This window comes from Anolis carolinensis, chromosome 2, assembly GCF_035594765.1.
Source record: "Anolis carolinensis isolate JA03-04 chromosome 2, rAnoCar3.1.pri, whole genome shotgun sequence".
Taxonomy (NCBI): Eukaryota; Metazoa; Chordata; class Lepidosauria; order Squamata; family Dactyloidae; genus Anolis; species Anolis carolinensis.
In genome coordinates this window covers 261510195-261537704 of record NC_085842.1, presented here as the reverse complement: position 1 = coordinate 261537704, position 27510 = coordinate 261510195, and the positions used below count along the sequence as shown (strand labels likewise).

The 27510-nt window shown below is 39.7% G+C and overlaps 1 protein-coding gene across 4 annotated transcripts in view; it reads right to left on the bottom strand.

The window, feature by feature from the left end:
- Positions 1 to 832: 832 nt before the first annotated feature.
- znf608 (zinc finger protein 608) overlaps positions 833 to 27510 on the bottom strand; it is a 183236-nt gene continuing 156558 nt past the window's right edge. For 3 of the 4 annotated variants that reach the window (XM_008114070.3, XM_008114072.3, XM_008114069.3), the window contains exons 4-10: positions 14067 to 14154; positions 10929 to 13353; positions 6015 to 6432; positions 5328 to 5500; positions 3683 to 3836; positions 2490 to 2571; positions 833 to 1815 (exon numbers count right to left, since the gene is read on the bottom strand). In XM_008114070.3, coding sequence (XP_008112277.2) covers positions 1809 to 1815; positions 2490 to 2571; positions 3683 to 3836; positions 5328 to 5500; positions 6015 to 6432; positions 10929 to 13353; positions 14067 to 14154 — 3347 coding nt within the window. In that variant the 3' untranslated portion in view covers positions 833 to 1808. Of the gene's footprint in view, positions 1816 to 2485; positions 2572 to 3682; positions 3837 to 5327; positions 5501 to 6014; positions 6433 to 10928; positions 13354 to 14066; positions 14155 to 27510 lie in introns of those variants that run through there. The other variant, XM_003222980.4, reaches the window with a different exon arrangement.

Here is a 27510-nt window from a genome sequence, read left to right as displayed (position 1 = left end):
CCTTCTTGTCAGGTGATTTGTTTTTCCTTACAAACTAATGAACACCAGTCTCTTCAAGTTTAATATCAGGACAAACGAGATGATAGACTAATGAGAATTCTAGTGTCTCCTAGCTTCTGTACAGTACAAGTTTCCCCCAATTTTTGACACTTAGCCTTTTCAACACTTGCAAGCTATAGACAAGTTTCATTACCTTTACTTTCATCCAGTCCTCTTTCCTACAAGGTTCCCTTGCACATGTTAATGTACTGCCCCAAGGAATGCCTATGGAAATAGCGGGCCACATCTTGAATCACTTTTGAATACATGCACAAGCTCTTAACTTCATCACACATTCAAAAGGGATGTATAGTGTGCCATTTATTTTTTTCAGTTGTCAAAATGCATTTGCAGATTAAAAGAATCTGGCTTTCACTTTTAAACTGATTGGTTTTGGCACTGCTCTGGTTCCTATTGTAGGAGGATGATCTTGCTGTGCTCTACAGCACTTGAGCCGATTGCTGTTCAACTTTTTACAGGATGAATAGCAGATGTAGCTTAAACAGGATCAGATGGCATGCCCACGGAAAGGAAGTAATGTCATGGAAAGGCACTGTCTGATCCCGATTGAAAGAGCACTTTTTAGAGGTAGTTTAAGTCATAGTTAAGGTCCATAGTCAGTAGTTTTCTATTACATTTTACTCAAAGAAAGAAAAAAAATGAGGCTTACACTTTCACCTTATAGGTATACTGAAATTCTCTGTTTCCACTGCAGTTCAAGAACTCTTATGGGAATTTGATATGGTGTCCCATGCCCAATGATGTCTAAATGAATAATGTAACAACAAAAAAGTACAAAAACAGCTTCTTTTTAATTCTGATTGCCAAATTATTTAAGGCAGGTATAAAAATGAAAGCATTCAATATACATTTTACATAAAATAAACTAGATTACAGCATAAAACAAGTAACCAGGCAATGGCATTAAAGTCTCTCTTCTAAAACGGGATAATTGTAAACATTAAAAAAAAGACTGCAGGACTATTCAAGTAATAGAACAATCACAGATGTCTTCTGGTATGCAGGCTATTGGGTTATTTGCCATTCAAGATTATAAAAAGGACAATTCATTATTCACAGATGCTCATTATTTCCCCATTTAAAATCTGTACATTATGTACAACACAGTTTTTGTGGTACTGGCAAGCCCATGCCTTCCAAATGTATATTCTTCACAATACACAATTACAATGAAACAGTTAATACAGTAACATTTTACACTGATGCATCTTAATAGGAGCCACCAAACAGACATCTAAATTGTACCAAAGTGTCATTGTCATCATCACAGTAAGCCTCTATTGAGGGTTGTGGGCAATATTAGAAGAGTATGCAAGATTCAGGCACACAGATACATAACATTAGTTATTTACAATTTAGGAAAAGCAAACTGAAGGAAAAAGGAACAAACAACCTTTTTATGGTTAACGCTTTCTAAACAAGACAAATACACTTCTTTTCATTTACTTTGTGGTTTACAACTTAGCAGCAGACTCTTTGTGAGAGCCTGATTAACAATACAAAAAAGTAAAGAATATATATATATATGTATATTTATATATATATAAGCATATATATATATAAAACAGAAGTCTAAATACAGCAACATTTGTTACTCTGTGATAAAAATCTGCAATTTACAAAAATGAAATGACTGGTTTTTGCCTGCCATTAAGGCATTTCAAAATTAACACCATGGAACTGATGTCTGTAATAAAGCGCTCTTTTCACGTGATCCAGTCACATGATGATGTACATTTCCATATTTATCATTCTCTGAAAAACAACAGAAAGCAGAAAATTGGTTTTAGAGCAACATTTTTTCAGTCATCTGTCAACCATTTCACTAAAATGAAGGGCAGCAAGTGGAAAAACATGAAAATGAGTTATGTTGTAACAATATTTGAAGGACTTGAATTAACCTTACATTTAATTATATATAAGGTTTCCATTTCCTTTGAAAGGTCAAAAAGTAATCCTGTTTAAAAAAGCTCATGCATTATTTATGAAGAAATAGATATCACATGTTATGTGAATGTTATAGAAAGTGCTGTCCTTATTTTCTAATATGTGGTTTCGTACAAGTATACATAGATGTCAGAAAAAGACACATGTATGGATTACAAAAAAGCATATACGATACACACTAAAACAGCTCAAAAGCCTTATTTTGTGGGGTTCTAAACTGCTTGCTTTGACATGATGGGCAAGATATGTACAAATATTTCAGGGGAACGTGGTTGCCTCCTGCAATTAATTATCTATGCTATGGTAACAACTCAGAGGAAAATGCGATCGTGAATAGAATAATGTTGCTATTAACCAAAACAAAGCATTTGCCTTATAAAGACAAAAATCTGCGAAGACCTTCATTCTGCAAATTGCTTTTCCCACCCTTCCCTATTACAAGGTCTGCCTGAGAATAATGTGTGGATTTTCCAGGATATTACCTTCTTTGTGCAGGAAACATACCAGATGCAGATGCCTGAGCAGCCACCTGCTGAGTGGCAACAAGGGCGGCAGAGGTCAGCCCTGGAGGAAAGGGGAAACAGTATATCTTAGTGGATGCATTTTCTCAGTTTGCTGGTCTTCACTAGAGCCAGCAATAGGTACAGACTCTAGTTTCAACAAGACATGAATCACAACAGCGCCACTGTACTCTGTGCAGAAGGCATGCATAATTATTGTAAGCAAGCCGGAGGAGGGAAAAAAAAACACTCGTCTCCTTGCTCTAACCAGCATGCCTTCTTTCGATTCCATCTAATAGGCATTTTATAAGGGAAGAAGGCATTCTGCCTGATTGTATTCTTTTCCAAGTACCACACCGCATGGTGCTAAATGGCTTGTATGAATTCTTGAATAGGAAGCTCAGTAGAAATAATAGGCACCAGGAAACAACAAGAATCAAAAGTCACAGTGAGTTACAGCAATGACGTGGCAGCTACTCGGAACATAATACTTTCATAATAGCTATCATTTTAACATTTTTCCTTTTGAATGCACATAATGGATCCCATAAGGCATATGGGCACGTTGAATTGCATTCTGAAACAGCCAAGACTTCTACCTGAGAAAGAAAAGGAACTGCTAAGGCACTGAGTGAATGTAATGAATTAATGTTATTAAAGCTACAAATACTCTAGCAGTTCTTTTCAGCTTGTGAGAAAAATCTCCGTTTAATATTCCTAGAATACAGGGGAAGATGGGCAAAAGCACCTTTGTGCTATTTTACTGTGAATTAATCTGCACCTTCATTCATATGTGACCAGTAAAAACAGTCCTGATTCTGGAGCTAGAAGAAAGGTGCTGACTGGTAGGTTTTACAGACAACTGCTCCAGAAATGATTTTTAAAACAGGCTTATTTAATATATGTTAATACTGTCAGCAAAAAGTAATTAATAGAAAATAATTCACTTCAAAAAAACATTCAGCTAAGTTTTCACCAATTAAATGAAAGTCAGAAATTTACTTTTAAATACTCCTGATAGGCTTTCACAGGACATCACACAGAATAACAAAAAGGATTTTTTTTAAAAAAAAGATGCTCTCATGCAGAAATAGGAAAACTTAATCACTTTATACCGAGTTCACAAAACGAATTCAATCATTTCGATAGTTCTAAAAATGGAAGTTGCTGCTCACCTTGAAATGGGTCATATTGACCTGGAATTAGTGGATAGCCCATTCCAACGTGAGTGTGGTGATGTGTATGAAGATGCCGCTGGCTAAAAGGAGAATGACGATCTCGCTCCCTCTCTGCCTCTCTCTCACGCTCCGCTGTAGATTTCTCCACAGGCTGATAACAAAAGTGTGTGAAACATTATCATATTAAAGGATCTAGAAAAACCTTTGTGGCGTTCAGTTTTATCTCTGATATAAAAGGATACTTTTATGTGTATGTATGTGCCTTCAAGTCACCTGTCGAAATATGGTGACCCTGTGAATTTCATAGGGTTTTCTTGGGCAAGGATTACTCAGGTTTGCATTTGCCAATTCTTTCCTCTGAAATACAGCCCACAATAGCAGGTACACACTGGTGGACTCTCATCCAAGCACTAACTGGAGCTGGCTCATCTTAGGCTTCCCAGATCAAGACAGGATCAGGTGCCTTTAGGGTATTTAAGCACTATACTTTTATAGTGGAGCAGATTTCATTTATTATGAGGCGTGGTGCTTTGTAACAATAACTGAAGGATTTTTCAGTATCATGCATCAACAACAACAACAACCACCACCACAACACCAAAACTTTATTTATATACCGCTCTAGCTCCCATGTGGGACTCATGTAACTACTCTAAAGTATTATATTTCTCATAAACCTTATGGCTCCAACCTATTTTATATTCAATTGATGTCTGGCCTGAACCATTGGCAGCCTATGTCAACTTGCTGTAGGGAAACTGCAATTTATTCTGGGAACAAAATCAGCATTCACTTGGCAACCACCCTAATTTTAATTGAAGGGAAGAAAGAACGGCCTTTGTTTCAGCAATTAAAATTTAAAGGCTGCAAAGCTCAAATTTTCAGAGTAGATTATTGTGTTCCTTGTTCTGATATGCTATGCTTTTAGGTGACTTAAGATTCTATACTGCACTGTCTTGTCAAGTTAACTTGAATACTCATAAAAGAAAAACACAAGAGATCATACAAAACCAATGCAACCTTAGATCTTATTGCTAGTCCTAACCAGAGACTCACAGAATCAATGAAAAGTTGAAAAGTGATCACTTATTTCACTGATTAAATGGGTCAACTTCAGCTGGGACTAGTAAATGAATGTGGGTCACAGAGATTTAAAACTAAACCTGTAACCTTGTTTTCTCAAATCAGTAATGAAACCAAACTCATCTTATTATTAAATCTAAAATAAGTTCTTGACGCACTGCAGTAGACAGCATCAGCTATCTTTATACCTTTATATCCCAATCAGGGGTGCTTTGTCAGCATAGATATTATGAGCTAAACTAAATCCCACATATTTATCAGTTCTGGGATTTACTGTAACTTTCAATCACTGTTTACCCTCAAGAAGAACTAGAGAAGAAACCACTCCTCTGGTGGATGCTGCCCCCTGAACCACTTTACTTGATGACAACGCACATGTACTGTAATCATGCTCTGTAATCACATACTGCAAGCCATTACAAGCAAGCAGAGATATTAATACATATAGTACTGCAATCCCCTGCTCTGTTTTAAAAGTATATGTTGCCACTGAAGATACCCCGCCCCCACCCCGATTTTCCCAATTTATGCAGTTCTAAAGCCACAAGAGATGTCTTACAATGGGAGACTTGCTGCGATACTGGTTGGCATGCTGCTGTAATAAATCCAGTGCTTTAGATTCAGTGGTTGATTTTACATTGATGCTAGGGCTGGTACTGACTTTTTCCACTTCTTCTCTCCCAGACATCTTCCCATAAACAGGATAATGAAATCCTGGTGAGAGATAGGCCCCTGCAAATAAACAGTAAGAGAACAATAAATGCCAAATTAAGTAACTGTGAACATGGGGGAGGGGAGGAGGAAGTAATACCAAATACATCCAATTCAGATTACAAATGTTTTATGCAAGCAATCCAACTTTCCACCCTTAGCTAATTCAAACTAATGAATGGCAAGTTATAAAGAGGCTTGAGCTTACAGCCATTTCTAATGTTTATGGGTCTTCTTAAGTGAAAGGAATAGTAAATATAATGGTTCTGACAGTATGTGCTTAAAATATTTTATAGGCAATAAACTATCTGTCAGTGTAATGACCATACCAGAATGTCACCAAAAGTGGAAACTTTATCTGGGAATGTTGATAGTTCATAAAAAGTAACTCGTGTTAAATCTCTTTCACTCTTGGAACTTTACATAACAAATTTCATCTGTGACACTTCTAATTTTCTTTTGCTGCTAATAGTGAGTGTCAAAATAGATCAGCCTCTCCCTCACTGATGCCTGTCTTCCCACTTCCATTATGTACCTGGATAGCTGTGCATGAGAACAGGAGAGACAGCACGGTATGCAGGATGATTAGGGTCATACATCTGTGGGTAAGGATAGGCGTGCAAGTACTGTATATATGATTGATGCTGAGTCATTGGAGAGGAAACGGCCACCCTGGAACCCCGTGACTCCTTCCAATTTACAGGAGTCTTTCGATCATCATTTTTTATCTTGTTCTCCTCCAACGGCTGCGAATCAGAACGTTTCATCTCCTTAGGCTCTTCTTTAATGCTGTTTAATGAGACAGGAAGGTTGGGGAAGGAGGCTTCCTTATTAGGTGTTTTTCTGGGGCTATCTTCTTTTAACTTCTTTTCTCGTTCCAGTTCCTCTGGTTTCTGCTGATCAAGATATTTTGGCTGATATACATAATGATGCCACGTTCTTGTATCTGGGTCCTAGTATGAGAGGGGAAGAAAAAAAATTGTTCATTTTAAATTCATCATATAAAAGAAAGGTGTCCACAGTTACTAAGGATGAGCAGAAGAGGGAGCTGAAAAAAGTGAGGGGGGCACAACCTTGGAGCTACTTCATCCCTAGCCCTCACTGGATGGGAAATAGGGGCCACTGCTATGTCACATACTTCTGAAATTTATCAGTTGCCAAAGCACTTTGCTTTGCAGTGCAGTTTTGAGTAACAAGTGGTCAGCACTAGAAAAATAATTTTTGAAATTTTTGAACCTGAAAAATACTATTTGGTGAAAAACTGAAATTCGGATAACACTTTAAAAATTCAAACCTGAACTTAGAATACATCCAGACACGTTAAAAATACCATAAAGTTCCAGATTTTGTTCCTGTTCTTTCTAATTCTATTTTGTAGATACATATACATGTTTTTATTTCAGAACATTTTCTGTCAGATCCTGGTATGATAAGACACTTTTATACCACTTCCCAGGATTGGCTTATATTAACCTAGTATAAAATTGGAAAGAACAGGAAATAAAATCTGTTTCTATCAGTCGGAGTGCATCCTTAGTTTACTGTTTTGTAAAGGAAAGTTGCTATATGCAATTTAGTAGATGTAACTGTATATTTTGTTATGTTTGTGAAATATATGACTGCAAGTTGATTAATTTTATCCAAATAATGATTTAAAATATGCTCCATGTTAGAGGCACAATTGATTAGATTCATCTTAGTCTGTGCCCATTGGGCAAAATTTAAAATAGATGTCAGTAAACTAATACTAAACAAACAAAAAATAAAGATGTACCAGCTAGGTTTAAAAAGCCTGGCTAAGATGAAAGAACTGTATCAATATTTTTGTATATTAAAATAGGCTTTAGGATGTGTGCTTTTCCAGCTACCATCTTTATCTTGTTTTTTGAAACTAGTCGACATGGCACAGGGAGTTGTTCAAGAAAATAGGTCCCTGTACGTATTTCCCTAACTTCATGGGCCATAATATAAAGCCTTTACCTCTGTCTATATATTGTCTGTCCTTGTCAACTGTATAATGGCATTGAATGTTTGCCATATATGTGTTCTGTAATCTGCTCCGAGTCCCCTCAGGGAGATAGAGCAGAATATAAATAAAGTATATTATTATTATTATTATTATTATTATTATTATTATTATTATTATTATTATTATTGCTATTTGGGAAGTGGACAGTACAAAGACCTCAGTGTTACTACATAGAAATGGGAAGAGGCTGAGAGGCCACCTGGAAATTGCTGTCCTCACTGGGAAACCTATGGACCCACTACTAAGACTATACGCTTGGAAGGCAATCATACTCCGCCACGAGTGATAGCCTATGGAAACTTCAAGGTTGGACTTCTACAATGCGCTTTACATTGAGCTATGTCTGTACCAAGTTCGGAACCTCAAGCTGGTTCAAAACACGGCAGCCAGACTAGTTACAGGAACACCCAAGAGTGAGCCTATTACACCAATACTACAGTCACTCCACTGACTGCCAATTAGTTTCTGGGCAAAGTACAAAGTGATGTTTTTGACCTTTAAAGCCCTACATGGTTTGGTTCCAGATTACCTACAGGATTGCCTTCTCCCATACAATTCGCCCTGAACATTTAGGCCCTCTGGGAGGCATCTACTTCAGGCAGCCTGAACTCAACTGGAGCCGTCACCCAGAGGACTTTTCATAGGCCATGCCAAGACTGTGGAATGACTTGCCAAAAGAGCTCCGACAGCTAAATGAACTGTCAGAATTTAAAACACACGTGAAGACTTATCTCACTCACCAGGACTACCCAGTCAGTTTTAACTATAAATTTTAAACTCATTTCTTGTGTTAATTTATTTTAACTCTTGTTCTGTGTATTTTAACATATGTATTTCATAGAAATAGGTTTTTATATGTATATCATATGTAATGTTTATTATTGTGTTTTAGCAATGTTGTAACCCAACTTGAGCCACAAGGAGAGGCAGGTAAGAAATAAAATAGGAGTTCAGTGTTCCCTCGCTACTTCACGATTCGCTTTTCGCTGACTCGCTCTTTTGCGGGGAAATTATTTATTTATTTATCCATCCCCATTGCTACTTCTCCTCCTCAGGGCTGCCCCCTTGCTTTGGGCCTGACATGTTGCTCTGGCTGCCTCTGCTCCTGCAGCCAGGGAAGAAGAAACATCGCTCCACCTGGTGAGTAAGCGAGCGAGGGAGGGAGGGTAGGTGGGCGAGAGAGTGAGGGCGGGCGGCAGTGGTGGCAGGAGCCTAGAAGAGGCAGCTAGGTTCCTGTATCTGCCGCCTCTCCAGCTGGGCCACGCCAGAAACGTGGAGGACTCGGAAGAAGGGGCGGAGTCGTTATATGTCAAAGTCAACCTGATGGCCATTAACAATAACAAGCTGGGACAAGAATGCCATTGTGATTATCTTCACAGTTCAGTATCAAATGCATAAGAACATTTCTGCTACAGATGAACCATAGAAGGAGAGAGAGAAAACAGGGCACTCCTTGGAGATTAGATCACTGTAATATTAATAATGGACCAAATTCTTATGTTTCATTATTTCATCAGGAGTAAAGTAGCTGTTCAAACAGCCCTTCTTAAATGAGATTTGTAGACATTTTGAGATACATGTCTTAATATGTGCCTCTGTAAAAAGTATGAAGCTTTCCTTAACAGACTTGGTGCAAACTATAAACCCCTACCCAATAAACATAATTTGATTCAGTGGAACTATCATGCATGCAATGTTGTAGTAATAAACGAGCATTCATGGAGCCAGTTTTAATTTAACATACAAGACAAAGAGTTAAAGCCACACAAGCTTCCCTACAGGTTCAGAAGAAATGTGTCTAAGAAAACAGAAATGTTCTCATTGCATACAAGAAAAGAATGCATTTGAAGATGGATGATAAAGTCCAGTACTGCAGACTTTTGGTAGAGTAGATGACATAGTAATTTAGGTGTGTGGCTCCTCCTCCTGTTTAGCCTTCCAATATGAACGGACTCAGTTCCCTCTTTTAACCCAGACCTGCTGTAGTTTCACAATTCTTCAGGCCAGAAAGTCCCCAGTCACCTGCTGAATAACTAGCCATGAACAAAAACTTTCCCCTGTTGAGTGTAGTGGGGTGTACTATGGAAATACATGCCCGATTTTTAAAAAGGAAAATCTAAAGACCTAAATAATTATAACACTGGGAAGGCAAAAAGCTTTTCTCTAATTATACAAGTCATGTTCCCAAAATGGTGTGATTGATTAAACTCAGTGATTCCCAAAGTAGGCGCTACTGCCCCCTGGTGGGTGCTGCAGCGATCCAGGGGGGCGGTGACGGCATCTATTAGGAGACGGAGGTGGGGCCAGGGGAGGGGAGGGGCCTCTTCCCAAGTGCCAGAGACAGGGCTGAGCCCCTGAGGCGCCTGTTAGGTCACAGGGGCAGGGCTAGAGGAGTGGGCGTGGCTTCTTCCCAAGAGCCTGAGACAGGGCTGAGAATCTATACCTCTCCTGAGGCGCTTGTTGGGACACAAGAGGGCAGAGCTAGGGAAAGGCGGAGGGCCTCCTTCCAAGAGCCTGAGACAGGGCTAAGCCTCTCCTGAGAGGCCTTTTAGGACAAAAGGGCAGGGCTAGGGGTGGGGGCGGAGCCTCTTCCCCAGAGCGCGAGACAGGACTGAGCCTCTGTATACCTCTGCTGAGGCGCTTGTTAGAACACGGGGGCAGGGTATAGAGATTCAGCCGCATCAGGTACTCCTGCTCCCTCCTCTAGCCCCACCCTGTGTCCTGGCAGGCGCCACAGGACAGGGATAGAAGCTCAGCCCTGCCTCAGAGCTCATAGCTCTGCCCATCCCAGTCCTGGCCACCCATTTGTGGCTCCGCCCACCTCCCCTCCCCCTCCCTGCCCTGCATCTTGGATTAGGGGAGAGGCTCAACCCCACCCTCTTGAGCAGGAGCCATGCCTTTCCAGGGGGCGCTGAGTAATATTTTTCCTGGAATGGGGGCGGTAGGCCAAATAAGTTTGAGAACCACTGATTTAGCTGAAGTACAGGGATAACTGGATTTAGTTTTGCTCTAAAGAGACTGTGCATAGTGCCGGGTTTCCAGTTTGCTATTTGTCTAGTCACTGAAGGTGAGTAAAACAGCTACCAGCAGATCAGGCAGGTCATTGCTGACACGTCAGAGTGAATGCAATACAAAAGTTCAATAATATATTACTCTTTTAACATAGGACTCTGTCATAGAAGATTGTGCTTGAGGTTATCCTGTAGTGTTTGCTGCAATCCTGACATTGAGGTAAAACAAAGCTAGGAAACAATAGCAAAATGATAACTCTTATAGCAAAGAAAAATACACCAGCAGCACAGCTCTATCCCATTGTGATCAAAGGGACTTACATCCAGGTAAATGTGGGTAAGAATGCAGGCTAAACCCGTTTTAAATTATTTAGGCATGAACAATTGTTCCTCGACCCCATAGTCTCACCTGTTTGAACCTTGTAGTGGGATCTACACCTGTCTGCTTCATAGAATCCATGACAGATTTCATTTCCACAGCTTCTTTTATGAGTTGGTGGTTTTCCATTTGCTTTGCTTTAAAACTATCTGACTGAATCTGTGGCTGATGATTTGACAGAATCTGTGATTTGCTTGTTTCCTCAGCTTTATTAGGGACTGCTGTCCCTATTTTAGTGTTGTTCTTACTGGCCTCCGGTGTAGAAGGCGCTTTTGAGATAGTAGCTGAGGGGATGTTTTTTAACTTGTCATCTTTTCCCAGGTCCTTAAGAGGGAGCTCACTTTTCCTTTCACATTCTCTTCCGCTCTGTGTCATTTTCTGTTCGGCCAATCTCTGGTCCTCGTAATATTTTTCATACTGCTGCCTGTAAGCTGGGTTAGAGGCCATTAAGGACTTTTGGTCCATATAAAGTCCATAAGCATATTGGCCATAGTAAAGTGACTGGGCAAGTGCAGGGTGCCTCTGAGTTATTACTGATTGGTGCTGAGGCTGCAAGTTGGTAGAGTTAGATTCACTTTTTTTGGGCTCTGTTGGCTCAATCTTGTCTTTCTTTTCAGCTTCCTCCTCTGTTTCTTTTTTTATCTTCATTCCTTGCGTGTTATTGCTGTTCCCAGCTGCAGGGGTGCTAGCCTGTCCAGAGTGCATGTAACTTGGAGAATAATAAGGATCGTAGCCATGGTAATAAGGAGAATGGGGCTCTTTTACTTGTGCTGGTTGTACTGGGGTTGAGGAATGCCCTTTTACAACACTGTCTTTATTAGAAATAATATCTGAAGGGGAGCTGGCCTTTGACCTCATACCCTCTGACCTGCTGTCAGAGCCACCATCATCTGCAGCGTCAGAGATATCAGAGTAAGCAGGACTGTTGGTTTTAGCAGCAGCACCCTCTGTACCGTTCTGTGTCAACACATGCAGTGGCACCATTGAAGGCTGTCCATTCACCAAAGTGCTGCATTCCATTCTGGAGGCACTCCCTATAGAAGGGCTGGGTGCATTGTCTGTGAAAGTGTAAACCTTATCAGCTTCAGCTTTAATGCTCGCCATCCTGCTCTCTTGAGATTCTGACAGTCCATTAGCTAACACTTCATTTTTGCTAAGATGCTCCTTTAAAAAATGCCCAGCAATCTCTTTCCCAGACCCCTTTGCATCCTCTAGCTTTCCCAGCTTCAAATCCATTTTAGGACTTCCACTCTCTTTGCTCTCTTTGTCCTTCAGCTTTCTCTTCTCCTTTTTCTTTTTGTCTTTGAGTAATGTGAGAGCAGGGTTTACAATGCTTGGCTCCCCCATAATTGTTGGCTTTGGTTGAATAGGCTTTAGTGGAGGGCTCTTTGGTGTAGCCTGTACAACTGTAGTTGTTAGTGAGGGCAATCCCGGCATTGAACCGGTGGTGGTGGTTGTAAAGGCTGCCGTGGGTATAGCTATTAATTGAGGTGGTGTTGGAGCTGGAGCTGGTGCAATGGGTCTGGCAGTTTTAAGCTTGGAAAGGTTTTTATCTACTTTACAGTTACCGGCTTTTTTGCCTTTATCTTTCTCACCTATGTTCTTCTTGTCTATTAATCCTTCAGCCTCTAGTTTGGGCATCTCAGTGGCCAAACTGCTTTCTGTCACTGCACAGTTCTCCAAAGTCACTGTCATGTTAGAAATGACTGGAAGGCTGTTCAGTTCACTGCTTAAGCCTCTCTTTTTCCCAGAATTTCTACCACTGTTAGTCTGCTCCCTTTTCCCTTTGGGCGTCCCAGGAGTACTGAGGGAACAAGGAGACGTAGGTGCCTTCAGCTGATCAAAATGTGATAAATTTGTGCTTGGCTCATTGCATTCAAGTGCCACGTTACCGAGCGTTTCCTCAAAATCTGAGATTTTGTCTTCACTGTCAGGCTCAAATTCCAGTTTATTTTCTGGATCCAAATGTGCATGAGCCTGATGATACCTCAACCCATTAATGTGCTTGTATTTTTTGTTGCAGTTGGGGTGGGGGCAATCAATCAACACTGGAGAAGAACAGCCTTGGTCCAAAAAAGTAGTCTCTGGCTTCCCCTGGGGAGTGGTTGGAGTGCTTCTAGAATTGGTGCGAACACGCTTTCCACATTTATTGTCCTCTGAACTGGAGTTTAAGTCTAGCTCCATGGGTGGCTTATTTTTCCTCTTATTGGTGGACAAGGGGCTAACTTTGATGTCCTCCATGGCACAGTTAGGAGGTGTCCTGCGGCCGCTAGAATTAAGGCTGCCCCGTCTCCCTTTTCCATTGGCACCACCTCTATTTTTATTCTGTAGCCCTCTGGACTCTGTAAAGCTAATGTCAGTCACAGGTGTGGTTACAGCTGCTGCAGTCCTTGCTCGTTTTCCTCTGCCCCGACCGCCTCGCATTTCCAGGTCACTTGTTGGTGATTCACAAAACCTGTGTAAATGAAATCAGAATTGGGTAGAAGGGAGAAATTCCAAAAACAAGAAACTAAGTGCACATGAAACCAGCATGCAAGCCACAAAGGGTAACCTTAGTCATATCATCTGAAGAAAAACAGGCAGAGTAAGTCTGTATCTATCTTAATGAAGTGAGGATTAAGTTCTCATTCATTATGTGCCTTTATAACTGCCTCCTAGTAATCAAAAAGTTCACAATAAAACAAGGTTAATACGTCAAACTATAGTAAAAGCAAAACAATAACATCAGAAACATATAACAACACCATGAAGCGTTAATTCCAACAAAATGGTGAAGTTATAACATCTTGATTTGTCTCCTAAATAAATGGAGAGACAGAAGGAAGCAGGCAAACCTTCTTTTGGCAAGGGAGTCTAGTGTGAGTGAAGCAATGAGGAAGGCCTTCTCACGGATTGCTATGCACAATGTAAGGGAGAGGGCCATAACAAGATTTCTCCTACAAAGTTTATGGCATGTGAGGGGTGTATCTTAATAGTGAAATAATTTCCTACATCACAAAATATATGAGCCCTCCGTTAATATCTACATTTTATAGCACCTAATCTGAGAATGTGTTCTTTTAATGTATGGTTTCAGTGATGCAGAACTGTTTTTATAAGTCTCTGTTCAGTTTTCATATCAGAATTTGGAAGAGAAAGCAGAGAAAAAGAAGACTTTTGACAGCTTACCGGGGAGGAGCCCAATCGTGTTTCGTGCAATCAAGCAAAGTTCCAACATAAGTTTTATTCCTCCATGTAACATTTACAACTAGGACACCTGCAGATGAGAGAAACAAAAATTAACACAGTAAGAACAAGAGTTTCTTAACTTTGTTTAAAAGTAGAAAGAGACTATAGGAACAACAACATAGAGTTGCTTTCTCATTTGCTTTCAAATACTGTGATTTATAGGTTTCCTTTTTGAGTTTTGGTGACCTCCAATTAAAACCTACAGGAAGGTGTGTGTGCCACACACACAAGACACAGAAAAAAGTGTAATCAAGATACAGCTGTGAGAAGGAAATGGTTTTCACTATGTCCTGCTGTAAAAAGGCAACACTCATCTCTTAATTTTGCTATTATGGCACATAATTGCTTTTGTTTGGCAGCCAGCTAACATAAATGGAGTGCCAATAACGAGAAATTAAAGCAGTAGGTGACTTGTGAAGGATCTGTTTTATCTTCAAAAACCCAACAATAATGATTATATGTATTTGAATTGCATATATTTTAAAGACACAGTTCACACTCTGCATGTTACAAAAATTTAACAATAGCAATTTTATCTATTTCAAATTGTACAGATTTGATAGACACAATATGTCTTATGTACCACTAAACACATATAGCATCTATATCTTATTTACAAGCCAATATGGAAAGTCCTTCATTTATTTTAGCCGCAATCTAAATAGACAAAAAGATAGTATCACAGCATCATCTTTAAATACCATCTATATCTATATATATAAAAGAATGATGGCATCACGGCGATGCACAAAACAACAAATCTACAGGCCCCCCAAACTCGAAAATTGGCAACGCAATCCATCATCCCCGCCTCCAGTACGAAACAACAAAATATCACACAAACAACAATCACAGGGCCAAAAACCACAACAGACCATGTGCGCCTGCGCCAACACACAATCCTAGAAACGCTTCCCCCGCGCGCACTCACACACATTCCCCTCGCCCACGCGCTCAACTTCTCCCTCCTCCGGCACCGCCTCCATCTTACAAAAAAAAAACTCTTCACCAATCCTTCCCTCCACCACCTCCCCCCCAACGGAACACTCCATCCTCCTCCTTCTTTCCAGGCCTCCGAGGTAAAAAAACCCAAAAACGGAGAGCCTCCATTCAGCGGCTTCTTCGTCAGCCACCTTTTCCTCTTCCAGACACTATGGCTTCCTTTCTCTCCCCCTCTCTCCTTCCTCCGCCTACCTCCCGATTCGAGGCGAGATTCCTGAGGGAAGAAGGGAAGAACCACCACCAGCAGCACCTTCCGCCTCAAAATAATTTTCTTCTCCTTTTTCTCCGCACACCCCCTCCCTCTCTCCCTTCCTTCTGCCTTACTGTCTTCTTTTTAGTACTCCTTTCCAAAACTTTCAAATGTTCTCAACTGCTGTGAATCTCAAAGGCTCCTTTAAGAGCCAGCCTCTATTCTGGGGAAACTACAGTTCCCATCATGCTCTGCCATGCCTCTTCCCCAATGGCAGGGAGAGTTTGCAACGTTTCCTTAGCTACTGGAAAACTTCCATTCTTCCTCCTTTGGTTATACAACAGACAACCTTGGGTTATACCAAACCAGCACCTCGTGGCTCAAGTGACTTCACTCCAATCGATATTAAATAACAATCATAAAACAATACATTAATCACTCAATAAATAGGCAATATACTTTCCTCCTGTTTTTCTCCCAACAGTTTCCAAAAAGCGAACCTCTGAGGATGGGCAAAGTTTCTTTTCTCTGCCATTCTGTTCTCTCTATTGTGTATAAGTGGTGGCTTTTAAATACTCCATAATATTATAATGCTATCATAATAATAAGGCTTTTTAATACTCCATACTATAATAATAATAATAATAATAATAATAATAATAATAATAACACTTAACCATCATTGGATCTTCAAACCAAATCTCATCAGATTAATTACCATTGAATGACCTTACAACTTCAAACCCTGCCTGCTTCCTACTTAGGGGAATCCTTTCTTGGGAGGAATAATAATAATAATAATAATAATAATAATAATAATAATAAACCTTTGGAATATAATAATAATATTACATCATAATAATAAACCTTTTAAATATAATAATATTACATAGTAATAATGAAAATAAACCTTTCAAATATAATAATAATATTAAATCATAATAATAAACCTTTGGAATATAATAATAATAATAATAATAATAATAATAATAATAATAATAATATAATACAGCAGGTTGTATACACACACACACACACACACACACTGGTATATATGGATAACCCATACTCACCATACACTATATATAGGTGTGGGATACATACATATATGGAATATATATAGGCAACTTCAGATTATTTCTATATGACAAACAATCTATATACATATACACACATTTGTATATGGATACAACGTACAACAGATGCTCAACGTACAACATATGACTACTTCCTACCAAGGACAACCCTTTGTTACCCAGCTTAAATACAATTGAATATCCTTTCACCTTCCAACCCTCGCTCCTTTCTACCTAAGCTAAACCTTTCTTGACCACTTTTAATCCCATTCAATACCCTTACACCATCAAACCGTACTTCCTTCAGACTTTAACTACTAATGGACTTACTGGAAGTTCACTAGACATGATGTGAGCTCAAGATCACACACAATCTTATCCATTTTTTACATATATACAACCATAACACATATACCACGACTTCCTCATTACTGTATTTTCAACACCACCACACTCCTCCACATCAAGACGTAAAGAACAACACTCTGAAAACAAATGAATTCCACACAAGAAACAAACACAGCCACCTAACACATCCCAACAAACGATTCCCCCACTCAGGAATCACCCAGGCTTTGAGGCTGAAAGGCCATTACATGCCAATCATTCCAGCTAATTAAACCATTCATACTTCTGTCCAAACGACAAAAAAAAAAAAAAAGGAATAACCACAAATACTGCATATTCACAACCTTTTGGAAATGACATATACCAACTACCACCAATTGCTCAATACTTTATTTCCCATATCACCAGGCTTCGCCACAGCAACGCGTGGCCGGGCATAGCTAGTCTATATATATAAAAGAGTGATGGCATCACGGCGATGGACAAAACAACAAATCTACAGCCCCCCCAAACTCGAAAATTGGCAACGCAATCCATCATCCCCGCCTCCAGTAAGATACAACAAATTTACACATAAAACACTATCACAACACCAAAAAATGCCAAAACTAAGTACGCATGCGCAAAAACACCATGCTTCAAACCTTTATGGCGCTCGCGCGGCTCCAGTAAGATTTATATGACAAACACAATCACAGGGCCACAAACGGCCAAAAACTGCAACAGGCGATGTGCGCCTGCGCGCACCCCCCCATCCCTTCCCGCGCGCGCACACACACACCTCGCCTCAGAGCTGAAGGAAGGAAGGCAGGAAGGCCGATTCCTTGCTGGGCGCGGGATGGAGGAGGCCGCGCTGGGAGGCGTGCGGGCCTCACGTCGCTCTCTGCCCTCTCCCCCTCAATGTCCTCCCCCCTCAGGGCCCATGGAGGGCCCCGGTTGCCGTTCAGGCCCCCTCCTCCCGCCCCTCTCCCCTCCCCCCAATGCGAGGAAGGCCCCGCCGAGCCCCCGTCTCACCCTCTCTCCTCCTCCCTTCTCGGTTCTTCTCGGAGGTCTTCAAGCTCTTCAAGGTGAGGGGGGAAGAGGAGGGCACGGCCCTCGAGCAGGCCTGGACCTCCCCTCGAGTTGTTTGGGGCGCCAACCCCCGCCCTTCCCGGCCTCAGGGCCCTTCCTTTTCCCCCTCACCCGGTTAAACGGCTGATGGGGAAAAGGAAAGAGCCTCAGGCCAGGAAGGGTGGAAGTTGGCGCCCAAAACAAGTCAAGGGAAGGCCCAAGTTGGCCCAGGCTGAGCTTCCCCCTTTTCTATTGTTGTTATTGTTGTTGTTGTTCTCACCCACAAATTACAACCCCTCCAATGCCTCAGAAGCCCCCCTTTTTCCCCTCTCAAACCCTATCGCCCTCACCTTTCCCTTCCCTGTAATAATTATTAATATAATAACTGATCATCAGTTAAGAATGTAATAATCACCAATAATAATACTAATTTATTATTAGTATAATACTGATAATCATTCGAGAACATAATAATTCATAATAATAGTCAGTTCTTATTATTATAACACTGACAATCATTCAACAATGTATTAACAAATCGTAATAATAGAAAATTATTATTATTATTATAGTAATAATCATTCACAAATTAATAATTATTATTATAACATTGATAATCATTCAACAATATAATAACAACTAATAATAAGTAGTTATTATTTTTATCACAATGATAATCATTCAAGACTATAATAATTATTATTGTTATAACAGAAGGCGCCTCATATAATCCACTTCTAAACAAATAATATCACATTATAAATATACACTAGAATCTCACTTATCCAACATAAACAAGCCGGCAGAACGTTGCATAAATAAATATGTTGGATAATAAGAAGGGATTCAGGAAAACCAATTACACATCGAATTAGGTCATCATTATACAAATTAAACACCAAAACATCATGTTATACAACAAATTTGACACAAAAAGTAGTTCCATGCGCAGTAATGCTATGTAGTAATTACTGTATTTGCAAATTTACCACCAAAATATCACAATACATTAAAAACACTCACTCCAAAAACATTGACTATTAAAAGGCAGACTCCATTGCATAATCCAGAACATTGCATAAACGAATGTTGGGTGAGATTCTACTGTAATATGAAATAATTACTGTGGTACAATAATACACAACAATATCATCTCAGGACAGTAAATAAAGATCAACACTCTAAAAACACAGCTATTCCATCCAGGAAACAATCAGGGCCATCTAACACCTCCCACCAAAGGATTCCCCCCTTCACACAGGAAACCACCCACACTTTGAACCTACAAGGCCATTCCGTACTCATCACTCTCTCATCTCAGCACAGTAAATAAACAACAACAGTCTGAAAACACACAAATTCCATCCAGGAAACAATCAGGACCACCTAGCACCTCCCAACAAAGCATTCCCCCCCTCTAACACACGGAACCACCCAAGCTTTGAAACTACAAGGCCATTCCGTACTCTGGGGCCAATTTGCAATATATTAATATATATAATAATACAATACATATATAATACAATACATTGTATATACATATAATACTGCTAATAATATTATAATACACTACAATATAATACTAATAACAAAACAAAACAATATATATATATATATATATTACTACTAATATTGTGAAATAGTCGTATATGTTATAGCGTAATATCCTATCATATGTCTTTAATGTAATAAATGAATAAATAATACTGTATAATTTTTGTTGACGGTCACAACAAAAATAAAACCCAATGTAGATTGACCAACATCACTAAAAAAAAGCCACAGCAACGCGTGGCCGGGCACAGCTAGTATATATATAAAAGAGTGATGGAATCCTGGCGACCGACAAAACAACAAAACTAAACATCCCACAACCTCGAAAATTGACAGCACAACCCCTCATCCACACCTCTAGGTTGATACAACAAAAAGAAAAGAAAAATAAAGTCCTAATTAGAGGGAGAGGAATAATTGCTTTTATCCAATTGCTGCCAGTTAGAAGGCTAAGCTCTGCCCACTTGGTCTCCTAGCAACCCACTCAGCCCAGGGACAGGCAAAGTTAGACCTCACTTAGGCCTCTTTCACACTGCCTATAAAATACAGACACCACCAGACAACGCCGCAGCAACGCGTGGCCGGGCACAGCTAGTATATATATAAATGAGTAATGGTGTGTCCCCCCCCCCCCCCGCCACTAAACAACAAAAGTACAAACCCCAGAACCTAGAAATTTGGCAGCACAATCCACCATCCTTGCCCCTACGTTCCGACAACAAAAAGAAAAGAAAAATAAAGTCCTATTTAGAGAGAGAGGAATAATTGTTTTTAGCCAATTGCTGCCAGTTAGAAGGCTAAGCTCCACCCACTTGGTCTCCTAGCAACCCACTCACCCCAGGGGACAGGCAGAGTTAGGCCTTATTTAGGCCTCTTCCACACTGCATATAAAATACAGATTATCAGATTTTAACTGGATTACATGGCAGTGTAGACTCAAGGCCCTTCCATACAGCTATATAACCCATTTAGAATCTTATATTATCTGCTTTGAACTGGATTATCTAGACTCCATACTACTATATAATCCACTTCAGTTTGCATTTTATCCAGCTGTGTAGAAGGGGCCTCATATAATCCAGTTCTAAGCAGATAATATAAGATTATAAATATACAATACAGTCTCACTTATCCAACATAAACAGGCTGGCAGAACATTGGATAATAAGAAGGGATTCAGGAAAAGCCAATTAAATATTAAATTAGGTCATCATTATACAAATTAAGAACCAAAACATCATATTATACAACAAATTTGACAGAAAAAGTAGTTCCATGCACAGTAACGCTATGTAGTAATTGCTGTATTTACAAATTTACCACCAAAATATCACAATGAATTTAAAACACTGACTACAAAAACACTGACTACTAAAAGGCAGACTGCGTTGGATAATCCAGAACATTGGATAAGCAAATGTTGGATAAGTGAGATTCTACTGTAATATGAAATAATTACTGTGGTAGAATAATAAAGAACAAAATATTCTCTAAAACCAAGACAGTAAATAAAGAGCAACACTTTGAAAGCAGGGAAATTGGGAATTCCACAAAGGAAACGATCAGGGCCAGCTAACACCTTCCAAGAAAGGATTCTTCCAGAAAGGAAGCTGACAAGGGAGTGAAGCAGTGTGTATTATTAAAGTCATTATTATTATTATTATTATTATTATTATTATTATTATTATTATTATTATTATGTTGCTGTGAACCGTGAAAATGAATACAATCTGGCTCCAAGTATTCAAACAATCTAAAATCACAATATATAAAAATTACTGAGTTATAATAAAACACAACAATACAATCTCTAAAATCAGAACACTAAATAAAGAACAACACTCTGAAAACAGGGGAATTCCACACAGGAAACAATCAAAGTATTCCTATCACCAAAGTCTGGCAAATCCTCTGTTTTCTGAGGGCCACAGACAGTAGAAGCACATAAAATATCGCAAAGAACACCACTCTGAAAACAAGGGAATTCCAGACAGGAAACAATCAGGGCCAGCTAGCACCTCCCAACAAAAAATTCACTCAGGGAGGAAGCAGCCAGGCTTTAAAGCTGCAAGGCCATTACGTGCTAATCATTTTGCCTAATTGCAGCATTCATACTTGCCTCCAACAGACAAAAAAAAAACAATCAGAAATATTGTATATTCACAACCTTTAGGAAATAATATCCCCTGATGGCGCAGCGTGTTAAAGCGCTGAGCTGCCGAACTTCTGGACCGAAAGGTCGCAGGTTTGAATTGGGGGAGCAGAGAGAGCCCCCACTGTTAGCCCCAGCTTCTGCCAACCCTAAAGTTCAAAAACATACAAATGAGAGTAGATGAATAGATACTGCTCCGGCAGGAAGGTACCGGCACTCCATGCAGTCATACCACATGAACAACGCCAGCTCTTTGGCTTAGAAATGGAAATGAGCACCAACCCCCAGAGTCAGACATGACTCGACTTAACGTCAGGGGAAAACCTTAACCCTTTACCTTAACTGCCACCAATTCCTCAATACTTTATTTCCCATACCACCATACTTCGCCACAGCAACGCGTGGCAGGGCACAGCTAGTCCTTTATATATTCTTTGTCTCTGGATAAGAAGTGCAATTCAGTATCCCAGTAAATATTCTTCTCCAATCTTTTATTAAACACACAAATAAATGCTACTTGGGTTTTTCTTCAGAACTGCTCTCACAGATAAAAACAATTTATAATCTTTAGGCTTGTAACAGTCATTTCTCTTTACAAAGTGTTAAAAATGTGATAAGGCCTGAAGCAATCATATAATTTAGCTGCAAAGATATTCTTTTAAAATAAGTAACACCAGTTCTCAAGTCAAAATGAGTATTCAGCTCTTACCAAACCTTTGCTTTTTCGAGCTCCAGTTCCTGCTTTATAACCAGTGAAATAATAAGCAAGTAAATAAATAACGAAATCACGCCTTGGCTCCCAGTTTGTCAGCTTGTTTTACGTCACCAGTGTGATTTCTAATTTTGCATTAAACCTTTCCCCAGACTGCTGCACCAATGTAAAGAAAACATGTAACCTGCAACTTATTTCCTCAGGGTCCTTTTAACAGCAGGAAAGTATTTTGAAATGCTATTAGCTAAAGTACTAGGGAAAAAGGGATTTCCTTTAAGCATTTTCAACAGCGTATCAAGGAAAAAATGGTTCCCTGCATGGTTTTAGCTTGTTATTGTAAAATGACAGTAGGACACCACATACAGCATGTACCATGGTTTCAGTGGTTTTAAAAGAAAGCTCTAGATATGAATGATAAAATCTTTGCTGAGGTAAGACTAACAGCAATTAAAATTGTTTATTATTGTGCTTCTTTGGGCTCTTAACAGATTGAACAGCTGGAAAAACACTTCATTTCCACCCCTTAAAGGAAAAAAAAGACACCTGATAAAACTGGAGGGGGAAGTGGTCTGTTTTTCTCATCATTTGCTCTCGAGGGCACTGCGTGTGGTGTCAGAGACCTTTCCAACTGCTTAAAATTCTTCAGCATGTCAGCTATATTTACAGCCCTGGAATATATTGGCACTGCCAGAAGGCTACTGCATTTTTAGCATAAGATGCAATAGGCTGAACCACTTTGTTCCCGAGCTTCTGATGTAGCACAAATGTATAATTAAAATTGCTTGAAAGGGAAACATGAAAGAAAACAACAATCCCTCCATTCTTACGAGTAATAAAATTAAAAACAGGAAAAGTCTGCGCAGACACTTAACATTTTGTCTGCAGTGAAAGGCTTTTGTTATTGCCTTCCCCTAAGGGCTTCATATTTCCAGCCAAGGCAGGATCTGGATTGGCCAGCACATGCTGGGAAGGCTGCTATCTCATTGGATGGGTTTGGCACTGCAGCACAGGCCACAAAGAGCAAAGGAAAATAGTGATGCAACACCATGGCCCTGTGCAAGCAAACAGGGGACAGCAAGGCGAGGGGGAAGGGAAGGGCGTGAGCCAAGAATATTCTCAGCAACCGGAGAGGCGCAATGCTTCCTGCAATCACACTCTGGTCTGTTTGCTCTAACTAGGCTTGTCAATGTGATGAAAGGTTACTATCTGTTTAACTGATTATTTCCATATAAAAGCAAAGAGCATTCAAATTCTTAGTTTTAGACACACACACACACACACACACACACACACACAGTTTTTCTACTAGTTGACAAAATGGGGATTTACAGAGATAATTAATTAGGTGCTGGCTCTCTGGGTGATATGCCAAGACCAACTGGCTGAACTAAAGCCAAACCCAAAGTCAGTGAATGATTAAAAGATATGACAGCTATTTCTGGATGTTTTTAAGCAGCAGGCAAAGGCTGGGTGGTGTTACCCCCTGCTTGATGAATAAATCAAATAAGTAGACCTAAAGGGAAAGGGTTATTCACAAAAATTGCAAACAGGAGAATGAATAAGTATAGGGGAAATAAAGGAAATGGATTCAGTAGAAGCGTTAATAACAAAGATAATACTGTAACTAAATCGTATGTTTTCTGGTGTGTGCTAGTAAAATCAATAGTATCCATTAAATAAAGTGTGCTACCGCATGCACGCATGCACGCACACACACACACACACACACACGTGCTATTCCATCCCTGCTTTTAACTTTTCCTTTGTGTATATGCATATATACAACATATTATGGGGGGGGGGGAGAGGGAAGGAGATGGAGAATGTTTTTTTGACATACTTTTACAGGAAAATCACAAACTTTCACATTTCAGAGGAAAAAATCCAATGTTTTCTGTTTTGGTGTCCACTGCTACTTAATTCTAAGACTATTTGTTTGCTTTTATATTTTAAAGGCACAGACAACATTTTGATGCACTATTTTTAATTATTTCTTTATTCAAGAATACATTTTCTCATGCTGTCTTAGTTTTAGCAAAATAATCTATTAGAGGCATTCATTCCTTACATTTTAAAAAAATGTCCTAAAACTAAAACCACTGAGGTACATGGTTCAGGGCATAAAGATTAGTGAAATGAGTATTTTCCTTATGAAAAAGGCCAGAGGAGAATTGATTCACCGCCTTGCACAATCTGCTTTCCCCCTTCAGTCACGGGAATGTTCTGTGAAAACAAGCAATGAAGTAAGAGCATTTAATTTGGCAAACCTACTGCAGAAGTGGGTCAAGCGAATAAACTGCTACACCAGGAAGCATGCAACTGGAAAGACAACAGCGGTAGATGGAAATGGATATAATGAAAACACCCTTCTGCTCTCTATGCCATATGGTCTAGGACATTTTGCTGTATGTACGTATTAACATAAGAATGAAATAGCTTTTCAGTCATCATTTTCAGCAAGAGAGGAGGCTGGCTTCAGAATTCAGGTTAAATGGGCTTCACAAAAGGCATCAAATCTGCCACTCATTGAACTGATCATGAAGATCTCATACAGGATTGGGTGGCAGCCCCCCCCCCCCCCCGCCCCAAGTGAGGTTCATAGGCAAAGGGAAACAGCAGGGCTTGAAAAGGAGTATGTCAGCAGAAACCTTAGACCCAGTGAAAAGGTACCCTCATTTTATTTTCTACTTAGGATATAAGAAACAGTGCTTACTTTTGACATGAAGACTTCTCCACTCCCTTTGAAAAGTTGTTTTACCTCAAATCAGACACAGAACAAGCAAGCAGAGATGCTAAATGTATATCGTGGTTTTTCTGAAAGTAAACATTCCACAAAGTTTTTTCTTTAAAAAATAAAATACAGGTGGAAGAAAGCAGATACAGCATTATCTATGCCAATCTCTCAGGTTTGACTACACTGTAGCCTGACACCAAGAAACAGCAGGTGAAGTTGAGGATAAATGGAGGACAGGAGTAGTACACATGTGGCTGAATTTAGCTCACAAAGAGACTCTTCATGGTTCTCATTTAGCATGTTCATGGTATAGTGTTTTGAGTACTGGACTATGATTCTGGAGATCAGGGTTTTAATCCCTACTCAGCTATGAAAATCCACTGGATGACCTTGGATATCACACTCTCTGAGTTTCAGAAGAAGGCAGAGGCAAACCCCTTTGAACAAATCTAGTCAAAAAACCTTCATGATACGGTCACCCTAAGTCACCATGTATCAAGTTAAGTCAGAAATGACTTAAAGGCACTCTTTAAAGACAGTAGCTGATAGCTTGTGCACAGACACTGATCCACAAATCATTATGTAAAATTCCACTGTTCTAGTGGTATTCTTGACTGATATTTTCCTTAGAGATTCAGGTGCCTTTTGTGGCCTGGAGTACACTTCATTAGCTTTGTCTGGTTTGCTAGCTAGGATTGTTCTGGGACTAGGATAAAAGAGCACCAGTGCATCATGTTTTGGTAATTAGACTACTCAACAGACTACTCTACTGTGTGTGGGGCTTTGATGAGAACCTGGAAACTTCAGATGATGCAAAATCAAGGTGGGGCAGAACTGTAATAAGTACAGCTAGGTAAAATTATACAGATTCTAAAAGATCTGTGCTTTCTTCCTATTCATTTTCAATTCCAATCAAGGATATGAGTGTTTATTTTTAAGGAGTCAAATGGCTAGGGGTGCCAATATTACACCAGCTCTAAGATTCTCTGGGGTGGCTTTAAGAATCTTTCCTACATTATGTGTTAACAAGGAGAACAGCCCTCTCTGTTATGGCACCCCACATGTAGAATATCCTCACTATGGTGGAGAGACTGGTGCTAATATTATTTTCTTTCTGGTGCTAGATCAATATTATTTTGCACAAGCATTAAGATGTCAGCTATTTTTTTAAAGTGTTTATTCTTCAATTCTGACATGATTTTATTGGAACTGTTTATTACTAAAACAATGCCCTTCCATGGAAAAATTCACCTATGACCAGCACTAGTCTTTTCAACAGCTGGTAAAGAAATGTTGTCTGCTGATGATTTTATACATTTTTTTGAAAAAAAAAATACTGGTGGATATGGTATTAAGGTTCTCAGTTGTATTGCTATGACAAGCAGTTGTTTTATGATATATATTCAACATTTTAAGTATGCTAAAGCCTGGAATCTCAATCAGTGACTGACAGCAGATGAGAGACTCCCTCCTGGGTACACAGAAGACTGGAAGGCACTGAACAGACTGCGCTCTGGCACCACAAGATGCAGAGCCAACCTTAAGAAATGGGGCTACAAAACAGAGGCCACAGCATGTGAGTGTGGAGAAGAGCAAACCACAGACTACCTGTAACAATGGCACTCCAAGTGGCCAGCAACAGGTCAAAGGACATTTAGTATAATGCCAAGTTTTTTTAAAAAAAAAATGTTTGTCTTTGCAAATACATTACAACTTGTACCTTCGGTTCACTTCTAACAAGATAAATAAATACATAAATAGTTGCAGTCATTTGCCTGGCCTTCCCACCAGCCTTTTTGTAGCCACCACCAGCTTTCCACCAGCCCTTTAAAGGCCACAGCTGTCTGTGCCTCCTTTATTCCAAGCTGGGATCTCTTCCCTAACAGCACAGATGGGTTTAGGTGCCTGATTCTAAAGCACCATCAAATCTAATTATATAATTTAGTCCAAAAAAGGTGAGCATTGGACTCGAGTAAATATGGTAATTCTTCAGTTGTTAAAGATTAGTCAATTTATTTATTTATGCTGTGGTGCAGGCTGTTGAGCAGCTGCAATAAATCACTCTGACCATGAGGTCATGAGTTCAAGGCCAGAGTGGCAGGGTGAGCACCCATCAATTAAAAAAAAAAAAGCCCCTGCTCGTTGCTGACCTAGCAGGCCGAAAGATAGTTGCATCTATCAAGTAGGAAATAAAAAAAAAAAAAGCGGGGAGGCAAGTTTAACTAATTTACGACCTGGAATGAGGAAGTGCCATCAGAGTGAATGATGAAGCAGCTGCTCCCCCCTGTGGCCAGAATCGAACATCCCCTCAGGAGAAGGTTAAATTGCCTCTGCATCTGTCTGTCTCGATCTCTGTTTGATGTGTTTATGGGCATTGAATGTTTGCCCTATGTGTGTATAATGTGATCCGCCCTGAGTCCCCTTCGGGGTGAGAAGGGCGGAATATAAATACTGTAAATAAATAAATAAAAACATTGCATCTATATATATAATAAAAGTGAATGTTTGTATCGGAGTATGTATCAGTGTTTTGATTGGCCTGGCGGAATATGTGCTCGCGTTTTGA